The sequence below is a fragment of the Metschnikowia bicuspidata genome (genome assembly GCF_001664035.1).
Source record: "Metschnikowia bicuspidata var. bicuspidata NRRL YB-4993 chromosome Unknown METBIscaffold_8, whole genome shotgun sequence".
Classification (NCBI taxonomy): domain Eukaryota; kingdom Fungi; phylum Ascomycota; class Pichiomycetes; order Serinales; family Metschnikowiaceae; genus Metschnikowia; species Metschnikowia bicuspidata.
In genome coordinates this window covers 182780-206076 of record NW_017387738.1, presented here as the reverse complement: position 1 = coordinate 206076, position 23297 = coordinate 182780, and the positions used below count along the sequence as shown (strand labels likewise).

The following is a 23297-nucleotide window of genomic DNA, read 5'->3' as shown; positions in this document are numbered from 1 at the left end:
ATCATCTTTTTGAAAAGACAACAAAAACAAGAAAAAAAAAATAGAAAAACATCATCCGCAACTGCACTCCTCGTGACCATACTTGAACGTCGCTATTCTCCTCTTCTACAATTATTTCAAAATCTTCTCCTTCACCACCAGCATATGGTAGAGCATCCCTGAGACATTCAGTATCGTTGCACCCCCACGCAGCTGCAAACCCTTTATTTGTTTCGTCTCAAAATTTGTTCTCACACAGGTTGTTATTCTCAATTGAGCTCCACGAAATCTTAGCTACGCTTTTTTGAATCGCGAAATTACGATTCCATAGTACTTTTTTTTGCGAGCTGTCATCGGGTTTTCTTTGTTCCACGCCTTTAGGAAACCACAAAAACACATCAAGATTCATCCCTTACCTCGCACACGCCACATTCCCCCAAGTTCCCATTTTGACCATTGCACACATTCCGGCCCTTTTACTTACTCGAAACATAATCCCTAAGTCATCGTCACGTGTTCATACCTTCCGAACGTAGCTCACATGTCGACTGCCACTAGCATTGCCAGTAGATCATACTTCGATCACCAAAACGCTGACACCTCTGTATCAGATCTCGGAGATCAGACGGGCAATAACCGGTCATCTGTTGTTTCCAGGAGCAGCGCCACACCGAAAAAAAGTCACCGGGAGATCCGTTTCGGAGCCTATATACTTGGTTCTACTCTTGGCGAGGGTGAGTTTGGGAAAGTTAAACTAGGATGGCGCAAAGATGGCAAACATCCAAGCCAGGTGGCAATCAAACTTATAAAACGAGACACGATCGTGAAGGATCTGGAATCTGAAATTAAAATCTATCGTGAAATCAACTCCTTGAGGTTACTTAACCACCCGAACATTGTGAATCTCGTTGAGGTCTTGAAGAGCGGGAAATACATCGGCATTGTCCTAGAATATGCTTCTGGGGGTGAATTATTTGATTTCATTTTGAAACAAAAGTATCTCAAGGAAAACGTGGCTAAAAAGCTTTTTGCCCAGCTAGTTAGTGGTGTTGACTATATGCATTCAAAGGGTCTTATCCACCGGGATTTGAAACTAGAGAATCTTTTATTGGACAAACACAAGAACATCGTCATCTCAGATTTCGGGTTTGTGAACTCGTATAACAAATCCAAAAATGATCTCATGAAGACTTCTTGTGGCTCGCCTTGCTACGCCGCCCCCGAATTGGTCTTGACTCAATCCCCGTACGCTGGACGCAAGGTGGATATTTGGTCAATCGGTGTAATTCTTTACGCCATGCTTGCAGGTTATTTACCTTTTGATGATGATGCCGAAAACGAAGACGGTGCTGACATCGTCAAGTTGTACAATTATATATGCAACAACCCACTCACATTTCCTGAGTATATTTCCCCATTGGCGAGAGATTTGCTTAGAAAAATCATTGTGCCAAATCCGGCCAAAAGAATTTCAATGGACGAGATTCGGAGTCATCCATGGCTAGCTCCTCATGCAAACTTGTTGTCTATCAGACAACTGGAGTGGGACAGAATCATAACCGAGGACAAGGAGAGACGTGCCGCTTCCCGTTTGGTGGACACAAATAAGCAGAAGAGATACTCGATGTTCAACGAGACAACGAGCTCCTCGGCCTTAATGCTTAATAATTCCGCAAAAACTCCACACGGTCGGTCCTACACGTCAAACTCAAACATCATTTACGCAAACCCGACGACACTGTCTTCGTTTGCGAATGTTGTAGCGTTGCCAAATGATATCAGACTGGATTCATCCACTTCTGTCTGGTCGAACTCTAATGCACAAGCTCCGTATGGTAAAAGTGGACGAAGCGACGAAGCTTCACCAACCAGATCTGATAAAGCCTCCTTTCCGCGTGGGCACACGAAGTCCACGTCCATGTCTGGATCTTATCCTTCCGCGAGCTTTGCTCTCAAGGCGATTGTTTCAGAGCATGATAAACCAACTGAAAATGAATCGAATCAATCAGTGAGCACGCCTCGTGTCGATTTGAGTCGTGTGTCTACTTTCACCGGAAACATTCCAACAATTGCCGAAAGCCCTACTCTGACCGAGATTGAGAGAACAGTCAACGGAGTGGCAAAGAATTTTGTGCCGATGGTGGAAAGATTGCCACATGGTCAAAGAAGACCTCGCCCAACGTCATATCACCCAGGTTCAATGAGCAGTTCGCTCAGTTTGGTCAGTACCCACTCTGCTGCAGTCCTAGACTACATAAAGATGAGCCCTCCCATGAATTTATCAGCGCCTCAGTTTCGATCAGCGTCTCCCACAAAAAGCTTGCATAAAGTGGATTCAGCTGTGGATTCCGAGACACATAGCAGTCCAGGTTCGCTGTCTACCATTCCAACTCGGAATTCTACACGAAGAGACTCGGTTGTGACCCCTATAAATGTGAATGGTGTGCTATCATCAGACATCCATTCGCAAGAAAACAAACGAAATTTGGTCTTGAGCTATCTCGAGGATAAAATGGATACCTTGGAACTTACTGAGCTGCACAGTCCTGTCCGTGTATCAGTCCAGGATTGGGAAATGTCCAAAGCATCGGAGCTTCAAAAACCAGGGGCAGTATCTTCGGTTCACGAGAATCCAGAAATTAAACTGTCAAGAGTTCCTGGCTCTACTGAATCGCCGATTGCGGAGCTACTTAAATTGTGTGAATCTAGTCCTAAACGAGAGAACTTGTCCGAAAAAGGCATCGAAGACTCGGAAGCTCCCCAAAAAGAAAGTCGAAAATCAGAGGTCATACAACGCAGAGATCGTGACAAAGAGAATAGAGAAGTCAGGAGAAACAAAAAGAAAAACAGGTTTAGCATCTTGTCTTTTTACAGCACTTCAAACGCATCATCCAACACCATCTCTTCATCCGCTAAAAAGGTCCTTGAACCTTCGAATGAAGCCAATTTGTCTCTTTCTTCGGGTCAAAAGGATCAGAAAGTCGCGGAGTCATCAACCTCCGTTAATGCATCGCTGACAAAACGAACTTCGACAAGTACTGCAAGCACTAACACGAGCACCTTTGTTAATGGCAGAGAGGCGAGTGCAGCTCGTAAAGTGATGAACTTTTTTAAGCGTAAAAGTGTGAGGATTGGTTGATCTGTATGATCAATGTGCAGCGAGATGCCTTCATCTCAACAACATGATAATTGTAACGAAATGAATAATGTTTAATGAAATCAATATTAAAGATTCAAACGATACGTACAAGTTGATGCCTTCAACTCTATATAGTGACTGTAATTCCCGGCTAAAAATATTACTTGATGACATTATAAAAAATCAGGCAGCAAATATATCGCACTTTCTGTCAATCTCGATTCTGCATAAATTTTCTGAACCCACGTAGTACGATTCTTTTCCGTAATGGTGGCAAATTCCTCTGAAGCATCCCCTGACAATCAGGCCAAGCATGATTCACAAATCTCCCTAAATTCACGAGATGGCGGCGAATTTTCAAACCTCGTCCCACAGGTTCTGGACTCTGATGATGACTCAGAAACAGCTTCCAGTTCGAACTCGGACTCGGAGTCCGATTATGAAGAGAATTCGGAAGCGATAGCGACAACTATCGTCCAGGAGATTGATGAAGGTACATACATCTGTTTGGTTTGTACTTGTGAAATTGACCGCCAATCCGAGATCTGGAGTTGCCAGGAATGTTTTCGGGTGTATGACTTAGAGTGTATAAAAGATTGGGCAGTACGGGGCTCTTCCACCACCGGCAACCGAGAATGGCGATGTCCATCATGTAATTTTGAGCATTCGACGCTACCGAACAAGTTCACATGTTGGTGTGGGCGCATAAAAAACCCCAAGCCAGACACTTTAGTACCATTTTCATGTGGAAATCCTTGCGATGCCAAGTATACCGATTGCGTTCATTCATGTTCTTCAGTATGCCATCCAGGAGAACATCCACAATGTGGTGCTTTGGGCCCCGTCATGAAATGCCACTGTGGTAAGCATCTGCAGCAACTTCCGTGCTTGGCCACTCCATACGAGCAGGGATGGCAGTGTGATTCTCCATGTGGCGTTACTGTTTGTGCAATGGACCATTTATGTTCAAAGGGAAACTGTCACTCTGGATTTTGTGGACCTTGCGAACAGATAGTCGATGTGCCCTGCTATTGTGGGAGTCATATCATACCAACAAAATGCTCTCAGTTAGAACCCAAGCCCTGTCTAAGAGATGGGGTCTCCTTTTTGGGCGCAACTTCTTGTGGCGATATCACCGTGCGCTATTTTGACTGTAAAGTTCATTTTGAAGATCTCAGTTGCCAGCCGCTTGCTAAAGAAGAGCAACATTGCAAGTTTTCGCCTGACATCGTGAAATCTTGCTATTGCGGAAAACTGCCGACTCAAGACCTACACAGAAAAATATGTACTGACCCAATGCCAGAATGTGACCGTCAATGTGGAAAAACGCTTGATTGTGGGTGTGAGTGCCTAGCTAAATGTCATGAGGGACCATGTGAATGCTTCAACATCTTGGAAACCAGCTGCTCGTGCGGATATTGTACCTTCTTGGTGCCTTGTAAAGCTATTCAACAGGGTTTCGTGCCAAAGTGTCATCGCAAATGTACTGCCATGCTCAGTTGCAGAAGGCATTGGCACAGGGAAAAATGCTGCGAGTATGAACAAGTTGCACTCAAAAGAGAGCGTGAAACGAAAAAACTCAGCAGAAACAGAATCAGAACAAACTTTGACGACCAAATGTTCACTATGGAAACACCGCACATATGTACCAAGACGTGTAATCAGATGAAACTGTGCGGATTACACCGATGTGAAGCACTCTGTCACAGTGGGAAGTGTGGGGTGTGTCTAGAAGCATCAAACGAGGACTTAGTCTGCAATTGTGGTAAAACTGTCGTTCCAGCACCAGTGAGATGTGGAACCATTCTCAACTGTCAAGAACCGTGTTCACGTCCAAAAGCATGTGGTCATGAACAAGAACTTCATAAATGCCATGACGATGATAAACAGTGTCCAAATTGTACGAAGCCTGTTCCAAAATCATGCAACTGCGGCTCCAAGATCATCCCAAATGTATTGTGCTCCGTCGAGAATGTCTCTTGCGGTAAGATCTGCAAAGTTAAAAAAGATTGTGGACATCCTTGCAACAGGCCTTGTTCAAAGGATTGCACGAAAGGTAATCATGCATCTCCGGCTTCTTGTCAATTTTTTTGCCGGAAGATCAAGAACAGTTGCCCGCATATGTGTACGGCAAAATGTCATGATTGGGGCAAAAAACCTTGCGATCTTTCCAAGTGTGCCGATCTCGTTTCAAACAGCTGTCTTTGTGGCAGGATTTCAAAGAAAGTTCCTTGCGGAGCCTCCGTGACTACGGAAAGTAAGATTGGGACATTCATTGGGTGTGATGATGACTGTGCTTTCGCCAAGCGTGAAGAAGAGTTGCGTGTTGCATTTAATATGGGCGTGAAACCAGCAACATCATCATATCCTGAGGATGCAGTCAAGGTTTACCGTCGCCAGACAAACTGGTGTTCAAAGTATGAAAACCAGATTAGGGATTTCATTAGTGATTACCAGGACTACGTTGCCGCCGGAATAAAAGCAAAGAAATCTTTACATCTCCCTCCCATGAACACTCCTCAGCGAAAGTTTATTCATCAGATTGCAGAAGCATTCAAGCTCTACTCTGAATCGCAGGATAAAGAGCCTTTGAAATCTGTGTTTATTTGCATCACAGATTCTACGGCTGTTCCCCCTTTGACGCTTAAACAGACGGTTGCAGCAGAGGATGAGATAGAAAAAAAGAAATTGTTTTTGGAGAATCTCCAGCAAACCCAAATTGAGGAAAGCTTTTTCAATTCCATTTTGATTCGAGATGTATTTTTTGGTGTTTCCAAGGATGATGTGGAGAGCAATGTGAAACAAATTCTTCAATCACATCCGGAAATTGAAAACCCTCTGATTCACTGGATTAAAGACTCAACTTTTGCATTCTCCTGCGATAATTTCAAGACTATGGATAAGGAGAAAGAAGACAAACTATACTCTCTCCTGAAGTCGTTCAAAAACGTTTTGAGAGAGAAGTATATTGCGTTTGACTGTAAGATGTGCATGGTTGACGACGGCGTGACACTTGTTTTGAAGACAGACTCAAGAAATGTGGTGAAAAGTTTGGAAACATCGGAACCGGATCAACGGAAGAATAACAAGTTTTCCGTTTTGGAAGAAACTGCCAGCTGAGTCACTCTTCGAAGCATTATTTACGCTAATTGGTCGTGACACGTATTTATTATATATTCAGAAAATTACGAATTATTCAGAAAATTACGAATATGTTCTGAGAACGCGTGCTTTATACCTCAATGACTATTCGTTGTCTTCACCTGAGCTCTTAGCTTCCGGAGCCTTTTCACTTTCAGCTTTCTCAGCGATTGCATCCTCATTTTGCTCGCTCGCTCTCTTGTGTCGTCTGGCTCTCTTTTTCTTTGGCTGATCTGGGTGCGTGTCCTCTTTGCGATCAGCCTTCTTCTTTTTGACACTCAAGGGGTTTGGCTCGCTTGGTTCCTTCCTCTTCCGCGTTGGTTTTTCCTCCGTAATCTCTTTAGGTTTATCTTTCTCAATGTATCCAACCTTGGAGTCGTTCAAGCCAGCCTTCAACTTAGCATTTTCACACAACTCCGCGGCGCGCTTTGTAGCATCAGAAGCCGGCTCCATCACCATAACGGACCTATTCATGAAAACAAGAGGCACTCCAGGAACACCGCGGAGTTTTCTCCTCAAGCTCGTGGACTGGCTGGCCACGATATATCTGTGTTTATTCTTGCCATCGACATCTACAATGGACCTTATGCAATCAGCCGGAGGCTTGGGTTCCTTTATCGAGTGGTTGCATCTTCTTCTTTCAAAAGATTTGGCCAAATCTATGGCGATCTGGTCGTTGCTTTGGTATAGAGCTTGCATGCAACATTGTGTAATCATGGGCTTAGTGTCTGCCTGGATAGTCCGATCAAGGCCCTTCACCAAGTTAAACGATGCCTTCACACAATTGAGTATTATTTCGTCATCGATGATTGTTTGGAAAGGCTCCCTGAACTTAAATGCATGTAAATATAGATTGATTTGTTTCTTGTAGGACTTGGCACGCTTTTGTCTCATTTTCGTTTGCAACACTCAACGTGCTTTCGAGAAAAAGTATTCGATGAGATGGTTCTGAGCTAGATCCGAGGGCCGGCAGAACCGGGGGTCGGGTGGAAAAAAAAATCATTCCTCATTTATCTTCACGCAGGCCATGAGCTCACCATCTCTTCGCGAGTTAGGCAGATAGTGGAAAGAGGTCTTCGGGCACAATCCAAGCTTCGCAAATACACACACATAACCAAGCTATGTCAGCCGTTGGATCGCTCATTTTCTGCACGGGATGTGGAAACTTGCTCGATTCCGTGAGCTCTAAGCCCACATTGGACTGTCAGGTGTGCAAGAAAACATACGCGAGTCTGCAGTTCGCAGACTTGAAGGTTGTCACTGAGTCCTCCGAGGACGCTTTTCCATCGGCATTGAAATTGAAGCAATCTGTGGTGAAGACTACATTGAAAACTGATGAAATAGAAGAGGGCGCCACGATCAAGGAGAAATGTCCTAAGTGTGGAAACGACGAGATGCAATACCATACCTTACAATTGAGATCGGCCGATGAAGGTGCCACTGTTTTCTACACCTGTACCAGCTGTGGCTATCGTTTCAGAACCAATAACTAGAGACTCCCTTCTGCACTTATGTATTATAGAAAAATCGCATGCTTTGGTCATATTTGCCCGTAGAATGTGGGGCTGGTAAGGGGAATCATTCCCTGGTCCACTGGAGGAGCCTACCATTCCCGACCGAATCTTGTCAAGCGTTCAATCGCGTTTCTCGCATACCCACATTAAATTGCCAGTTTTGCTACAAATAATTCCATTATCATATATGTTCGCAACTATTCTCAGTTTCCTTACTGAGTCTTGACCGTGGCGTATTCCAACTCGTTGGAATTTTCGTACTCGTACATGTCCAAAGCAACAATCGCGCTATCTCTCACAACTTCCTCCTCATCGTTCAAGAAGGACTTCAAGACTGGCAAACACTCATCTGTGGCAATAGAGCCCAAGGCTTCAGCTGCCTCGTGTCTCACCATACCGGCTTCTCTGTCGTCTTTCAAGATTTTGATCAAAGAGGGGACGGTCACTGGATTACACAACTGACCAAAAACATAAGCAATTTCATGCTTGAACAAAGCAGATGGATCATCCAAACCTGTGGCCAAGGCAAGGCAGGCCTCGTCCGTGGCCAAATCCCTTAGTCTGAACATAGCCCGGTATCTCTCAAACAAAGGCACTTCCTGGTCGTTCAAAATCTTTTGCAATTTGTCTACTTTCGATTCCTTGTCGGTGGCCATAGGAGGAGCAGGGTCGATCGAAGTGAACGCAGACTTCTCCAAGGTTTCCGTCTTCGCAGCCGCGGACTTCTCCCAATTAATTCTCTCGATAGCCAACTCACATGTTTGTCTGATCTCAATCGATGGATCATTTTTGAAGTAGTCCTCCAACATTTCCAAGCACTCAGAGTCACCGATAGCTCCCATGGCCTCGGCAGCCTCGTGTCTGACCATGACCTGCTGATTGGTGTCTGCCAATACATTCTTCAAATGCTTGTTCGCATACACATTGTGTATTTGGCCCAAGACATAGGCCACCTCGTGCTTCAATAATTCGTAGCTGTCGGCGAAACATTCAGCAATGTAGTCGATGGCCTTGTGGACGGTCTCTTCGTCCTCAGAGTCTGCACCAAGACACTTCAAGTTGAACAAGGCTCTGAATCTGTTGGCCAAGGCCACGTCTCCAGATTTGTTACACAAAACATCTCTCAACTGGTCGATGGTTGCAGAGTCCACGTCGATTTCACTCATTTTCAGCTGGTGCGTGGAAGATGTTAATCTATATACTGAATTTTTCCTCGATCTTTTTTCTCTTTGCCAAGGCCTAATGCGCTCTCTTTATCTTTTTTCATCAGTCCGCAGCGAAGGCAAAAAGAAATGCCTGGGCGCACTGAGATGACCTCGATGGCATGCTTCGGACGGTCTTGAATCGCTACTCATATCTATGTTGGCCCCTGGATATAAGTGAATGTAAATCAAAACCTTAAGAACCTAACGAAAACATTATTGTGTCCTAACTTTGCATAACATGGCCCGAGGTTCGGGCATAATTGTGTAGGCCGGGGCTTCACATCCATTTTCTCGCCCAGTGACTCCCGGTTAATAATGAAATTCTTGATACTTGCGTCACTGTTCTAATTTGTTCATCTGCCTTGGAATAATGTACTCAAAAAAAGATTAACGTTATAACAACGGTCCCGAATACCGTGTAAACCGGTTGAAGAGAAGAAAATAGAATCATAGACACACCTAAAGTAAATGGTAAACATAAATATTCTAAAGCTTGGAGAATATTAAACAAAAAGATTAATAATCTAGTTGTTGAGAAACCTATTAGCGTCTTTTTTCTATTTCCCCCGATTTTTATTATATTTTGTCGACAGCTGCTGAAAACTTACTAAGCGTTTTCACCCCTAAATAGATGCTTGAAGTGAAGCTGGATATACACCAGGGTATACACTTTCAACGCGAAAGATTATTTGTCTAGTCAGTGGATTTTTGTTTTATACATTTAAGTACGAATCTAAAAGCATGACCCCCACCTAAATAAAAATTAATCACTTGATAACAATCATTGTCCGTTGTGTACCTAACGCTGTGGTTTTCCAAATACCCAGTGAAGTAGCGCAGAATTCGCAATTTGGGAGAATCGAAATGGGTTGCAAAAACCTGAAATCTGTTTGCACAAAAATACTCCGAAGACCTCATTTAGAAAAATATCAATCCATCAACCTAAGACAAAAATTAACAGATGTACTTGCAGATGCAGCAAGTATTTTGATTCAACACCCTATCGACTTTCTTTGCCTGCATTTTAAAGCAAAACTTTATGAACTGATTTTCGGAGCATGGAACTTGGTTTATTTCCAAAACCATAAGTCTTTACGAGTACAATTAATGACAAATTCTGGAAACGCACATAAAATCATTGAATTCCACTAATTTAGCGTAACAGGAAAGCATCTAATTTGGCGTTTGAATGGAACACGCCAGCACAGTCGCGCGCCACGAGTATGGATCAGTGCGCACAGAAAATCCCGGAAAAATTTGAGAGTACGGGAAACGACACCATACCTAGTACCCAGACAAGTCTCACTCAAAATGGCCCAAGCTATGCCTGATTTGTCAAATGCCATAATGGCGCAGGATGAGATGGGGAGACCTTTCATCATCGTCAGAGACCAGGGCAAAAAACAGCGGAAACACGGTGTCGAGGCCACCAAATCTCACATCTTGGCTGCCAGAGCTGTGGCCTCGATTGTCAAGACGTCTTTGGGTCCTCGTGGGTTAGATAAAATTCTCGTCAGTCAGGACGGAGACATCACCATCACCAATGACGGAGCCACCATTTTGTCGCAGATGGACTTGGATAACGAAATCGCCAAGCTATTGGTTGAGTTGTCCAAATCTCAGGATGACGAAATTGGAGACGGCACCACGGGCGTGGTCGTCTTGGCTAGTGCCTTGTTGGACCAGGCGCTTGAACTCATCGAAAAGGGCATTCACCCCATCAAGATTGCCAACGGTTTCGATGAAGCGTGCAAAATTGCTATTGACGAGTTGAATGCTGTGGCGGATGAGATCAACATTTCTCATGAGTCTACCGACTCCAACTTATTGAAAGCGGCAAAGACCTCTTTGGGATCCAAAATTGTATCAAAAGCGCACAACCATTTTGCCCAGATGGCTGTCGACTCTGTATTGGCGGTAGCCGATCTCGAGCGTAAAGATGTTGACTTCGAATTGATCAAGATGGAGAGCAAAGTGGGGGGTGGAATCGAAGACTCGACTCTTATCAAGGGTGTTCTCTTAGATAAAGAATTTTCACACCCGCAAATGATCAAGGAGGTAAGAGACTGCAAGATTGCAATCTTGACTTGCCCATTTGAGCCACCAAAGCCAAAAACAAAGCATAAGTTGGACATCTCGACCGTCGAGGAATTTAAAGTCCTACAAGAATACGAACAGAAGAAGTTCCAAGACATGATTCAGCAGGTGAAGGACTCCGGCGCCAATGTTGTCGCCTGTCAGTGGGGGTTTGACGATGAAGCCAACCATTTATTATTGTCCAACAACTTGAATGCCATCAGATGGATTGGCGGGTCTGAGTTGGAGCTCTTGGCCATCGCCACCAACGGTAACATTGTCCCAAGATTTGAAGACTTGTCTGCCGAAAAGCTAGGAAAGGCTGGCGTGATCAGAGAGCTTGAGTTCGGTACGACAAGAGACCGCATGCTTGTGGTTGAGGAGTGCTCGAACACCAAAGCTGTCACCTGTTTCATCAGAGGCTCTAACGAAATGATTGTCGCCGAGGGCATTCGCGCCTTGCATGACTCGATTTGCGTTGTTCGTAACTTGATCAGAGACAACAGGGTCGTCTACGGTGGTGGTGCCGCTGAGTTGGCCAGTTCGATTGCCGTTAGTGCGGCCGCAGACAAACAAAAGGGCATTGACCAGTACGCCTTCAGAGCTTTTGCTGCTGCTTTGGACCAGGTTCCTATGATTCTTGCGGAAAACTCTGGCTTGGACCCAATTGAGACTCTTTCGACTCTTAAATCGAAGCAAGTCCTTGAGAAGTCGTCGCACTTGGGTGTCGACTGCTTGGGCAAGGGTACAACCGACATGAAAGAGCTTTTCATCATCGATCCGTTGATTGGCAAGAAGCAACAGTTGTTGTTGGCTACGCAGTTGACGAGAATGATTTTGAAGATCAACGATGTGATCATCAGTGGTAAGGACGAATACTAGTGTACAGTGGTGGGCTTTTTGAGATCGTATACATATTTCTAATTGTAGAGATATTGTGGAAAAAAATTTGGTTGAGAGAGCTTTCCTCTTTAGCTTTTGTTCGGGTCTTCTTGTTTGATCCGATTTTTGAAGTCACGAAAAACCGTCCATGGAGCCCAGTGCTTGGTTGAGAAGCCATCTACCGGCACGCCTCGCCGACCGCAGCAGATATGTGGAGGGCGACGGCCACCAGCAAAGGTAGTGCACACAGCCACGCGGTGAGCGCTACTCAAATCCCCCATGAGATAAACCGTAATGTTAACTGTCACGATTGACTCACATATAACAGTCTTATATTAATTGAACATGGCGTCTATGGGCACACCCGCTGTGGTTATGGACAACGGTACCGGCTTGACCAAACTAGGTTTTGCCGGGAACGACTCTCCTTCATTTGTCTTCCCCACTGCCATTGCTACTTCCACCAGCACCGGAAAGGGCGGGAAAAGCTCGGGGTCTTCCAACTCTTTCTTGAGCAATAAACGTGGATTGGAAGACTTGGATTTCTACATTGGCGACGAGGCGCTTTCCGCCGCCTCGGGGCCAAACTATTCGTTGTCGTATCCAATAAGACACGGCCAGATCGAAAATTGGGACCACATGGAGAGATTCTGGGAAAACTCCATCTTCAAATACCTCAGGTGCGAGCCTGAGGACCATTACTTCTTGTTGACTGAGCCGCCTTTGAACCCCCCGGAAAACAGAGAAAGTACGGCCGAGATTATGTTTGAGTCTTTCAACTGTAGTGGATTGTACATTGCCGTGCAGGCCGTGTTGGCGTTGGCTGCGTCCTGGACTTCTTCCAAGGTTCAGGATAGATCTTTGACCGGAACTGTGATCGATTCTGGTGACGGTGTCACACACGTGATCCCTGTTGCTGAGGGATATGTCATTGGAGGCGCCATCAAGAACATTCCTTTGGCCGGCAGGGATATCACACACTTTATCCAGTCTATGTTGAGAGACCGGGGTGAAGCGGATACTTCGTTGCAAACTGCAGAAAAGATCAAGCAGCAGTTCTGTTACGTGTGTCCAGACATGGTCAAAGAATTCAAGAAGTTTGACCAGTATCCTCAGGAGAAGTTTGCGCAATACATAGTCGAGACTGTGGACAAAAAGAAGTCTGTTGACGTGGGTTACGAGCGTTTCTTGGCCCCGGAAATCTTCTTCAACCCAGAAATATGCTCTTCTGATTATTTGACACCTTTGCCCACAGTGGTGGATCAGGTCGTGCAGGCAACGCCTATCGATGTGCGTAAGAAATTGTACAAGAACATTGTCTTGTCCGGAGGCTCCACGATGTTTAAGGATTTCGGAAGAAGGTTGCAGAGAGACATCAAGACGCTTGTCAATGACAGAATTGAGATAAGCGAGAAGTTGAGCGGTGTGAAGAGCACAGGTGTGGACGTCCAGGTGATTTCACACAAAAGACAAAGAAATGCGGTTTGGTTCGGTGGCTCTTTGCTTGCACAGACTGCAGAGTTCAAGAGCTACTGCTACACTAAGCAAGACTACGATGAGTACGGTCCAAGCATTGTCAGAAACTTCTCTCTTTTTTCTGTGCCATAATTTCTGAGGCATTTTACATACAAAAAACATAACCATCAAATTTGAGAAAGAAATCACGTATGAATTAATCATAAGGCAACAGTGCTAAGTATTAATCCAAGAGTGGGGACCCCAGACGACACATCCAACCGTAGAATAGGCTTTCTCGAGAAATACATCCGTACATCCGAACTGAAGGCTTATCTCCGCCCACCAACAGCATACTGGTTCAGTATACGTGAAGGTTAAACTATATCAAACACTTTGAAAATCAGCATCGGAAAACAACCTGTCCATGACATCTTCGCAGCTGCAGATTGTAGATGGTGTGGCGTTGAGCCACATCTTCATAGGGCTTAAGCTGACCATGGAGGACGAAAGGACCAAATGTGCCATTGAGCTTAGAAACTTCTTGGCCAGCATAGCCAGGGATCTCACGCCAGAGCAGTTCAACCGATACAACAACGAGATCAACCGCACGATTTTTGATCTTTTGCAAAGTAAGGACACTGTACAGACATTGGGCGGTATAGCTGCACTCAATGCCTTGATTGATTTTGACAGCGGAGTGGGCGAAGAAAACGCAACGAAAACAGCGAGATTTTCCAACTATTTGAGCTCCTTGATTCTTTCAAACGATATTAACATAATGAAGCAAGCGACGAAAACGCTAGGCAAGTTGGCCACGCCGGGGGGAACTTTGACTGGCGATTTTGTCGATTTCGAAGCTAAGAAAGCAATCGAGTGGCTCCAAAGTGATAATCGTCAGTATGAAAATCGCCGCCACGCTGCTATTCTAATTATAACGGCCCTTGCGGATAATGCTCCCTTGTTGCTCCAAAGCTACGTCACACAGATATTAGAGCATATCTGGATCCCACTCAGAGACCACAAGCTTATCATAAGGAATGACTCTGCAATCGCGCTACAGAAATGTATGTCTATTATTTACTCACGCGGAGTTGAGTCACGGCGTAAATGGATCCGTATTTTGTTAGACCTGGCGTCGCCAATTCTAAATTCCTCATCGCCAGACCATCGCGACACAAATAACGGCTCTGTTTCGTCTTACAGTCTCTCATCGAGCTCAAATTTACCATCAAATGAGTCTATCCACGGTGCCCTCTTGGTGTATCGTGAATTGATCAGATACCACGATGACCCGTATATCAAGTCCATGTTCGAATTGATGTACGAAAATGTCTCTCTTTATAAAAACCACAAACTGTCAGTCATCAGGCAAGAGCTCACCACAATTTACTCCTTGCTATGCAGGGTAGATGTGGATATCTTTGTTGAAAAATATTTGCATCGAACATTATACTTTTACTTGTCTCAATTAAAAAAGTACAAGAATCAAAACAGTGATTTTGTGAAGGCAGAAAAAAGTGCGATCTTAGAAAGTATTGGGTTGATTGCATTGGAAGTTGGCAATCAAATGGCAACCTATCTTGATGCCATTTTGGACAATATCAGAGACGGGCTTGCGCATCCAGCAAACTCTGGGGTCCAACAAATTCTTGCAAACGCAATTTCAACAGGAGATACGTCATCTACAGGTATTAAGTCACAAACTGTATCGCTGCTGATATCTTCTAAGAATAGAGCTATTCGAAAAGATATTGAGCCAGCAATATTTGACTGCATTGGCAAACTTTCAATGGCAGTGGGGCCGGCTTTAACAAAACACTTACAAAGAGACATTTTAGACATGATGTTTACCAGCTGCTCTCTTTCAAAAGCAATGCAAGATGTTTTGCAAACTTTGATAAAGACTATTCCTCCGCTCACTCCAACTATCAACATGAAGCTTCTTAACTTGTTGAGTTTGGTTCTCTCTGGAAAGACTTTTCAGCCTCCGGGCTCGCCATATGGGTCCATAAAGATAAATGAGTCTTCTGCGCGTGACTACCGACTCATAATGATCTCAAGAGATACAGGTCTCAGCGTAAGCAATATCTTGAACAACGCTGCGTCATACGCAAGTTACGATGACGCGATCGTTGTCCAAGCTTTAAAGATGGTTTCTTTTTTCGAGTTCGAAAACTATCAGCTTAACGAATTTGTGAGATATTGTATCGTCACTTATTTAGACAGCAACAGCCCCAAAGTCAGAAAATCTGCAGTATCTACATCATGCAAGATTTTCACTAAGGATCCGATATGTCATCAAACGAGCGTCAATGCATTAAGTGCCGTCAATGAGGTTGTGGACAAGATCTTGTCAATTGCCATTACTGACCCCGTCCCTGAAATTCGCCTCGAGTCTCTCAACAGTCTAGGCGAGGCCAGCAATTTTGATCCTCAATTATCCCAAGCTGAAAATGTTAAACACTTATTTGTGGCTCTTAATGACGAGAACTTTGAGATAAGAAAAATTGCTATAAAGATTTTGGGTCGTTTGTCCACAATAAACCCGGCATACATTGTTCCATCTTTAAGAAAAACCTTGATACAATTGTTGTCGAGATTGCAATACGCGAACACAAGCCGAAAGAAAGAGGAAACCGCTACAATTCTCGCTCTATTGATTGGAAATTCAACGGAACTATCTCGGCCGTACATTAAACCTATTGTTGAGACCTTACTTCCGAAAGCCAAAGATGCTAGCTCGTCTGTGGCAGCCAGTGCAATCAATTGTTTAGGTGAGGCTGCAATAGTGGCAGGTGAGGATATGAAGCCATTTTTACCAGATCTTATGCCACTAATTTTGGACACCTTTCAAGATCAAAGCTCTTCATTCAAGCGCGACGCAGCTTTAAAGGCATTGGGCCAAATTGCAAGCTCACTGGGTTATGTCATACAGCCTCTTCTCGATTATCCTCAATTATTGGGAATGCTCGTTGGTATCTTAAAGCTGGAGACTTCTCCTCATATCAGACGTGAAACAGTCAGACTATTAGGAATACTAGGTGCATTGGACCCGTACAAGCATCGTGAGGTGGAGCAAACTTCGCAAAAAATTCCTGATGAGCAAAATGCACCCCCGGTTGATATTGCGCTTCTTATGCAAGGTATGTCTCCTTCCAATGAGGAGTATTATCCCACAGTTGCCATCAACAATCTCATGAAAATACTCAAGGACCTGTCGTTGAGCTCGCATCATAACAAGGTCATTCAAGCGGTGATGTACATCTTTCAAACGTTAGGCTTGCGTTGTGTTTCATTCCTTCCACAGATTATTCCTGGTATGATCAAGGTAATGCATAGTTGTCCTCCTAGCATGCTCAAATTCTATTTGCAGCAGTTGGGTGCTCTTATTTTGATTGTCAAACAACACATTCGACCATTTTTACCCAGCATTTTCGAAATTATCAAAGAGTTTTTCAATACTTCCACACACCTCAACATCAAAGTCATAATCACTCATTTGATCGAATCCATATCAAGAGCGTTGGAAGGCGAATTCAAGATGTACCTCTCTGAAATATTGCCCCTCTTACTTGATTTGATCGAAGATGATAAGTCTGCCGAAAGAGAACCATCCATTCATGTTTTGAGAAGTTTTGTTGTGTTTGGAAATACCATAGAAGAGTATGATCATGTGATTGTACCCACTATAATCAAAATGTTTGAAATCGGACCTGTTCTGTTGAGAAAATATGCAATTGAAACAGTGGGAAAACTTGCCAAAAACATATCGCTAAACGATATGTCATCTAGGATTATTCATCCCTTATTGCGAGTGTTGAGACAAGATAACGAAGAACTCTCACATGCTGCTATGAATACTTTTTGTTGTTTGGCCTTAAGTATGGGTCAGGAATTTGTCATCTTTATTCCAGTGGTGAAGAAAGTTCTCATTCGACAAAAGTTGCATTCCGCATTATTCGACCAATTGGTTTCGAAACTTTTGAATGGTGACCCTCCACCAACAAATCTCAATATTTACAATGACTACGATATGCACATAAACCATTTTGATGTTCCAGATATTGATATGCCTTCAAAAAAATTGCCTGTCAATCAGACAGCTTTGAAAGCTGCTTGGGATTCATCTCAAAGAAATAATACTAGAGAAGATTGGCAGGAGTGGATTGCACGGTTGAGTAAGGAATTACTTAAACAAAGCCCATCACATGCAATTAGAGCTTGCGCTGGTCTTGCCTCTGATTATCATCCGCTTGCTAAAGACTTATTCAATTCAAGTTTTGCATCCTGCTGGAGCGAGTTATACTCACAACATCAGGAAGAGCTTATCGAGTCTCTATGCATCGCTTTGTCGGCACCAAATAACCCCCCTGAGATCCATCAAATCTTATTGAATTTAGCAGAATTCATGGAGCACGATGACAAGTCGTTGCCAATTGCCATCACTACCTTGGGCCAATATGCACAGAGATGTCATGCGTACGCTAAAGCATTGCACTACAAAGAGTTGGAATTTTATGAAGAGCCTACGACCCCAACTATTGAAGCCTTGATCAGCATAAATAACCAATTACAGCAGTCGGACGCGGCAGTTGGTATTTTGAAGCATGCTCAATTGCATCATGACCTCCAGCTCAAGGAAACATGGCATGAGAAGTTACAAAGATGGGAAGATGCCTTGAAAGCGTACAATGAAAGAGAAAAACTTGAGCCTGATAACATTGAAGTTGTGATGGGTAAAATGAGGTCCTTGCATGCATTAGGGGAATGGGAACAATTGTCTGAATTGGCTCAGAACAAGTGGAGTTCTTCATCAAGCGATATAAAGCGTAATGTTGCGCCTTTGGCAGCAGCAGCAGCTTGGGGATTAGGACAATGGGATAGAATGGATGCCTATATTCAGGTGATGAAACTGGAATCACCAGATAAAGCTTTTTTCAGTGCAATTTTGAGTCTTCATCGGAACAATTTTGAGGAAGCATCCAACCATATTCTTAATGCGCGGGACTTGCTTGTTACAGAAATCACAGCTTTAGTCAGTGAGAGCTACAACAGGGCATACGGCGTCGTCGTACGAGTTCAGATGTTGGCTGAGTTGGAAGAGATCATTAAATATAAATGTTTGCCACAGGGATCTGAAAAACGCGCTTTAATGCGCAAAACCTGGAATACTCGGCTTTTGGGCTGTCAACGGAATGTTGATATTTGGCAACGAATGTTAAAGGTTAGAGCCCTTGTCATCAAACCAAAACAGGACATGGAAATGTGGATCAAGTTTGCCAATCTTTGTCGCAAGTCTGGGAGATTCAATCTTGCCGAAAATTCACTTAATAATTTATTGGAGGGCGGTGCATCAGATACATCCTCAAGAGCCCCGCCTCAGGTGGTTTATGCTCAGTTGAAATACATGTGGGCCAAAGGACAGGGGAAGGAGGCTTTGAGGCATCTAGTGGATTTTACAACGCGCATGTCACAAGATCTTGGCTTGAATCCAAATGATTTAATAACTCAGCCTGTTCCTATTGATGGTCCTGGCATTCCAAAACATGTGGAAGAATACACCAAACTTCTTGCAAGATGCTTTTTGAAACAAGGTGAATGGCAAATTGTTCTGAATAGCAATTGGCGCACCGAGACGTCTGAAATTATTCTCGGTGCTTTCCTTTTGGCTACACATTTTGATAGCAAATGGTATAAGGCATGGCACAATTGGGCTTTGGCAAATTTCGAAGTCATTTCTTTGTACTCGCTGGGAAATGGAGCAAACTCCTCAAATGTGTTGGAACAGAGCGATCTTCGGGACAACCAGATGCAGCAGCTGCAAATGATCTCTGTTGAAGTTGTACAGAGACATGTAATTCCTTCTATTCAGGGATTTTTCCACTCAATTGCTTTATCAAGCTCTAATTCTTTGCAGGATACATTGCGTTTGCTTGCGTTATGGTTCAAATTTGGAGGTATACCTGAAGCAGCTCAAGCAATGACAGACGGCTTCAACATGGTAAAAATTGATAATTGGTTGCAAATTGTGCCGCAATTGATCTCTCGTATTCATCAGCCGAATCAAATTGTCAGCAGATCTTTACTTGGATTACTTACCGACCTTGGTAAAGCACATCCACAGGCTTTAGTTTACCCGTTGGCTGTGGCAGTCACATCTGAGTCCGTGAGTAGAAAGAAGGCAGCTCTTTCCATCATCGACAAAATGAGAGCCCATTCAGCAACTTTGGTGGAGCAGTCAGAACTTGTCAGTCATGAGCTTATTCGTGTCGCTGTATTGTGGCTAGAACAATGGTATGAAGGACTAGAAGACGCCCTGCGTTTGTTTTTTGGTGAGCACAACACCGAGAAAATGTTCGAGGTTCTTGAACCTCTCCACAAAATGCTTGAAAAGGGACCCGAAACAATGAGGGAGGCGTCTTTTAACAATGCATTTGGAAGGGAGTTGGCGGATGCTTACGAATGGGTTTTAAATTACCGTCGCACTAAAGATATTACGAATTTGAACCAGGCTTGGGATGTTTATTACAACGTCTTCCGAAAAATAAGCAGGCAATTACCACAACTTCAAAGCTTGGATTTGCTGTTTGTTTCTCCAAAATTGGAGGATGCTTACAATTTGGAATTGGCGGCCCCTGGAACATACCATGCTGGCAAACCCATCATCCGAATCATGAAGTTCGAGCCAACCTTCACGGTGATTTCCTCCAAGCAAAGACCAAGAAAATTGGTCTGTAAAGGCAGTGATGGCAAAGACTACCAGTATGTGTTAAAAGGACATGAAGACATCCGGCAGGATAATTTGGTTATGCAATTGTTTGGCTTGGTCAACACTCTTCTTGTCAATGATACAGAATGCTTCAAACGTCATTTGGACATCCAACAGTTCCCGGCAATTCCTCTCTCACCAAAGGTTGGTCTATTGGGGTGGGTTCCGAATAGTGATACTTTTCATGTGCTCATAAGAGAGTACAGAGAATCTAGAAAAATTTTGCTCAACATCGAACACAGGATCATGCTTCAAATGGCCCCTGATTATGATATTCTAACGATCTTACAAAAGGTCGAGGTTTTCACCGGAGCTTTGGATAATACTAGAGGTCAGGACTTGTATAAGGTTCTTTGGCTTAAGTCCAAGTCTTCAGAGGCTTGGCTTGACAGAAGAACAACTTATACCAGGTCATTGGCTGTCATGTCTATGGTGGGCTACATCTTAGGATTAGGAGACAGACACCCCTCAAATTTGATGCTTGACCGATTTACGGGCAAAGTTGTTCATATCGATTTTGGTGACTGTTTCGAGGCAGCGATCTTGCGTGAGAAGTATCCAGAAAAAGTTCCGTTCAGACTCACAAGAATGCTTAACTATGCCATGGAAGTCAGTGGTATCGAAGGATCGTTCCGTATCACTTGTGAGCATGTCATGAGAGTCCTCAGAGCCAACAAAGAATCCTTGATGGCAATTTTGGAGGCTTTTGCTTATGACCCCTTGATCAATTGGGGGTTTGACTTTCCCCCAAAGGTGCTTGCAGAAGCAACCGGAATTAAGATCCAGCAGCACAATACGAGCGAATTGTTGAAAAAAGGTGAAATCGACGAAGAGGAAGCTCAAAGACAGTACAAACAAAACGCCCTTGAGGTGAGAAATGCAAGAGCTGCTCTTGTGCTCAAGAGAATCACAGATAAACTCACTGGAAATGACATCAAACGTTTGAAGGGTTTGGACATACCTACTCAAGTCGACAAATTGATACAGCAAGCGACCAGTGTTGAAAATCTCTGTCAGCACTATATCGGCTGGTGTTCATTCTGGTAGGACCCATCAAATCAAATACCTTCCCCAATCAAATCAAGATGGTGTAATTACGTTCGTTAATATACAAAATTTATGCGATTTTCTTAGAGGCACTGGTGAAACCAGATCCTTTGATGGAGGCTGTCATGTAGTCTTCCTGGAGTTCGTCCGCATCGTCCTTCAAATATGCCTCAGTGCCAAAGATCAGTTTGATATCTCTTAACACCCAAATGAAATCTTCATCTATCTGAGCTTTATGAATTCTAACTCTTCCAACATCTTCTTTGCCGATTGCCATATAAGCCAAAGCGAGTTTAAGCTGGTTTCTTCCGAAACAGCTTGATTTAACGAGCTCATCGAGGAGTTGGTACGCAACCAATTCTCCCAAATCTTCGGGTAGAGAACCAGCGGTTCCGGTTCCCTCGGCAAAGATTCTCCATCCCTTTTTGGATTCGGCCACCAAAGTCACACCAAAACCTGGAGATTTCCCTGAGTTTTCACCACGCCATACATCCGCAGTGATGTTGACTTCAATTCCCGTTGGCTTGAAGACCGCTCTAGCGCTGTCAATCACTCTGTTTACAATGGAGGGAGACACTCTCGCGCAAAATGCAACGCCTCTAATGGCAGACATTTTTGGAGTTTCCAATGCGTGGATGGTGAGTGGTTGAGCAATGAGGGAGTTGCAAATGAAGTGCACTTCTCCACCACCCAAGGGAGGGCATCCTCTTTTCAATATATGCAACTCTACTTCGCGTACACCAAACTTCTCCATGACAGGAATGAGTCCCCATTTGATTGCTTCAATTCCAGCATCTTTGGATTTGTCGGAAGAAGTTAAGCCTTTAAGAATTACGGAGAACTTCTTCTTCAGGAATGGCGCAAGATAGAGCAAGGGCTCCAAGAAATAACCAATGGGCTTGTTACCAGAACAAGCGTGAGTCAACTGACCACCAATGATGATTCCTGGTCTGTATATGACAGTTGTACCCGTGTACGAAATCTCGATATGTGAGCCGTTTGTCACAGCCTCCAAAAGACGTAAGAACGAGACTTCATGGTCTCTGAGACCAGGGTTCATGTCATTCGAGCGGATTTTCGAGATGCGAATATGGGTTCCTGCTAAAGTCGCAATAACCAAGCGGAATCGAAAGTTTCTTTCACCCTCGAAATTTATGAGTTTACTTGTCGACATGGCTTACTGGTGCTAGATATTCGGTAATTTTTTGTGAGATGAGCATCGGGCTCGATCGAGGCGCTCTGTGTAGGAGATGAAGCAGTGAGAAAATTGCACGCAAGACGAGCCATCTTGCATGTTGCAAGAATAATGGGGAGGTGAAACTGAGAATGCATGGAATTATCTGACGAGCAACACAAATTTGAATATTCCATCTTCTCAAACATAGAGGGACCGGTTTCCAGCTTATTTAATTAGGGTTCGGATGTGCGTCTAAATAGCTGTGTGCACCCATAGATACGCCTGCCCAAATTGCATTAATATACATTTACTACATCAACAGAAAAGAGAAGCCTTGGCAGATCATGGTGTCAAAAAATGGATAATGGAGCGCGGAGGACCTGGGAGTCCATTGCCAGAGCGTGTGTTGGATCTTGGTACATGTCAGACTATCAAGTTTTGGACGTTTAATTCTGTCATGAGTACGAGCAGGCTGTAGTAACTGGCCTGTGGAAGACTGTCATATTTGAGCAAAGCAATCTCAATCATGCCATGTACAATGAACACACCCTAAACTTGTGAATTCCATCAGGCAAAGAGCAGAGACACACCCCGGCCTCTGCCAATTGCCGCGTATCACCAAGCACCCAGATCGTGCCATACCGACGCGCGCAGCCAGAGGGCCCGTAGCACGTGACCATCCTTGTAGTGTGACGCACGCCCCTGCTTTCAACACAGCAGTGCACCCTGCAGTGCCTGGTTTGGGTGATCACAAGCTAGCTACTTCTGCAAGACATTTCACTCTCCTATCAAGCCGCGATCTTCCGCCGAACTTGAACTTCATTGCAGCTTCTGGCTTACAACATATAGCATGGGAGCAGACACAGACGCACAGAGCCCGCATAAACGTCCTCTCGAAGACGCCTCCACC

At 44.1% G+C, this 23297-nt stretch overlaps 10 protein-coding genes across 10 annotated transcripts; 7 read left to right on the top strand and 3 right to left on the bottom strand.

Annotated features, from left to right (window-relative positions):
* The first annotated feature begins 61 nt into the window (after window positions 1-61).
* On the top strand, window positions 62-3271 carry METBIDRAFT_33644 (protein kinase). Its single transcript, XM_018856362.1, has one exon. It carries the CDS (start codon window positions 521-523, stop codon window positions 3116-3118), a length of 2598 nt encoding a protein of 865 aa, XP_018709559.1. The 5' UTR covers window positions 62-520; the 3' UTR covers window positions 3119-3271.
* Window positions 3272-3385: 114 nt separating this feature from the next.
* METBIDRAFT_47169 (uncharacterized protein) lies at window positions 3386-3988 on the top strand (the record flags this gene model as incomplete). The annotated part of the gene is made up of 1 exon (XM_018858132.1): window positions 3386-3988. A coding segment is annotated over one exon (603 nt), but the record flags the coding sequence as incomplete, so codon positions are not given.
* An 81-nt stretch (window positions 3989-4069) lies between these two features.
* On the top strand, window positions 4070-6238 carry METBIDRAFT_75076 (uncharacterized protein; the record flags this gene model as incomplete). Its single annotated transcript, XM_018858427.1, has 1 exon — window positions 4070-6238. The coding sequence occupies one exon, from the start codon at window positions 4070-4072 to the stop codon at window positions 6236-6238; it is 2169 nt and encodes a 722-aa protein (XP_018709557.1).
* Window positions 6239-6261: 23 nt separating this feature from the next.
* METBIDRAFT_33642 (rRNA-binding ribosome biosynthesis protein) lies at window positions 6262-7238 on the bottom strand. The gene has a single exon (XM_018856361.1). The coding sequence runs from the start codon at window positions 7151-7153 to the stop codon at window positions 6365-6367; it is 789 nt and encodes a 262-aa protein (XP_018709556.1). The 5' UTR covers window positions 7154-7238; the 3' UTR covers window positions 6262-6364.
* Window positions 7239-7380: 142 nt separating this feature from the next.
* Window positions 7381-7752, top strand: RPA12 (DNA-directed RNA polymerase I core subunit; the record flags this gene model as incomplete). The annotated part of the gene is made up of 1 exon (XM_018858182.1): window positions 7381-7752. The coding sequence occupies one exon, from the start codon at window positions 7381-7383 to the stop codon at window positions 7750-7752; it is 372 nt and encodes a 123-aa protein (XP_018709555.1).
* A 233-nt stretch (window positions 7753-7985) lies between these two features.
* On the bottom strand, window positions 7986-8939 carry METBIDRAFT_13778 (deoxyhypusine monooxygenase; the record flags this gene model as incomplete). Its single annotated transcript, XM_018854426.1, has 1 exon — window positions 7986-8939. One exon carries the CDS (start codon window positions 8937-8939, stop codon window positions 7986-7988), a length of 954 nt encoding a protein of 317 aa, XP_018709554.1.
* A 1362-nt stretch (window positions 8940-10301) lies between these two features.
* CCT5 (chaperonin-containing T-complex subunit) lies at window positions 10302-11936 on the top strand (the record flags this gene model as incomplete). The annotated part of the gene is made up of 1 exon (XM_018858174.1): window positions 10302-11936. The coding sequence occupies one exon, from the start codon at window positions 10302-10304 to the stop codon at window positions 11934-11936; it is 1635 nt and encodes a 544-aa protein (XP_018709553.1).
* Window positions 11937-12281: 345 nt separating this feature from the next.
* ARP3 (actin-related protein 3) lies at window positions 12282-13544 on the top strand (the record flags this gene model as incomplete). Its single annotated transcript, XM_018854425.1, has 1 exon — window positions 12282-13544. The coding sequence occupies one exon, from the start codon at window positions 12282-12284 to the stop codon at window positions 13542-13544; it is 1263 nt and encodes a 420-aa protein (XP_018709552.1).
* A 274-nt stretch (window positions 13545-13818) lies between these two features.
* Window positions 13819-21210, top strand: TOR1 (phosphatidylinositol kinase-related protein kinase; the record flags this gene model as incomplete). Its single annotated transcript, XM_018858134.1, has 1 exon — window positions 13819-21210. One exon carries the CDS (start codon window positions 13819-13821, stop codon window positions 21208-21210), a length of 7392 nt encoding a protein of 2463 aa, XP_018709551.1.
* Window positions 21211-21280: 70 nt separating this feature from the next.
* RCL1 (rRNA-processing endoribonuclease) lies at window positions 21281-22384 on the bottom strand (the record flags this gene model as incomplete). Its single annotated transcript, XM_018859154.1, has 1 exon — window positions 21281-22384. One exon carries the CDS (start codon window positions 22382-22384, stop codon window positions 21281-21283), a length of 1104 nt encoding a protein of 367 aa, XP_018709550.1.
* Between the last annotated feature and the right edge of the window lie 913 nt (window positions 22385-23297).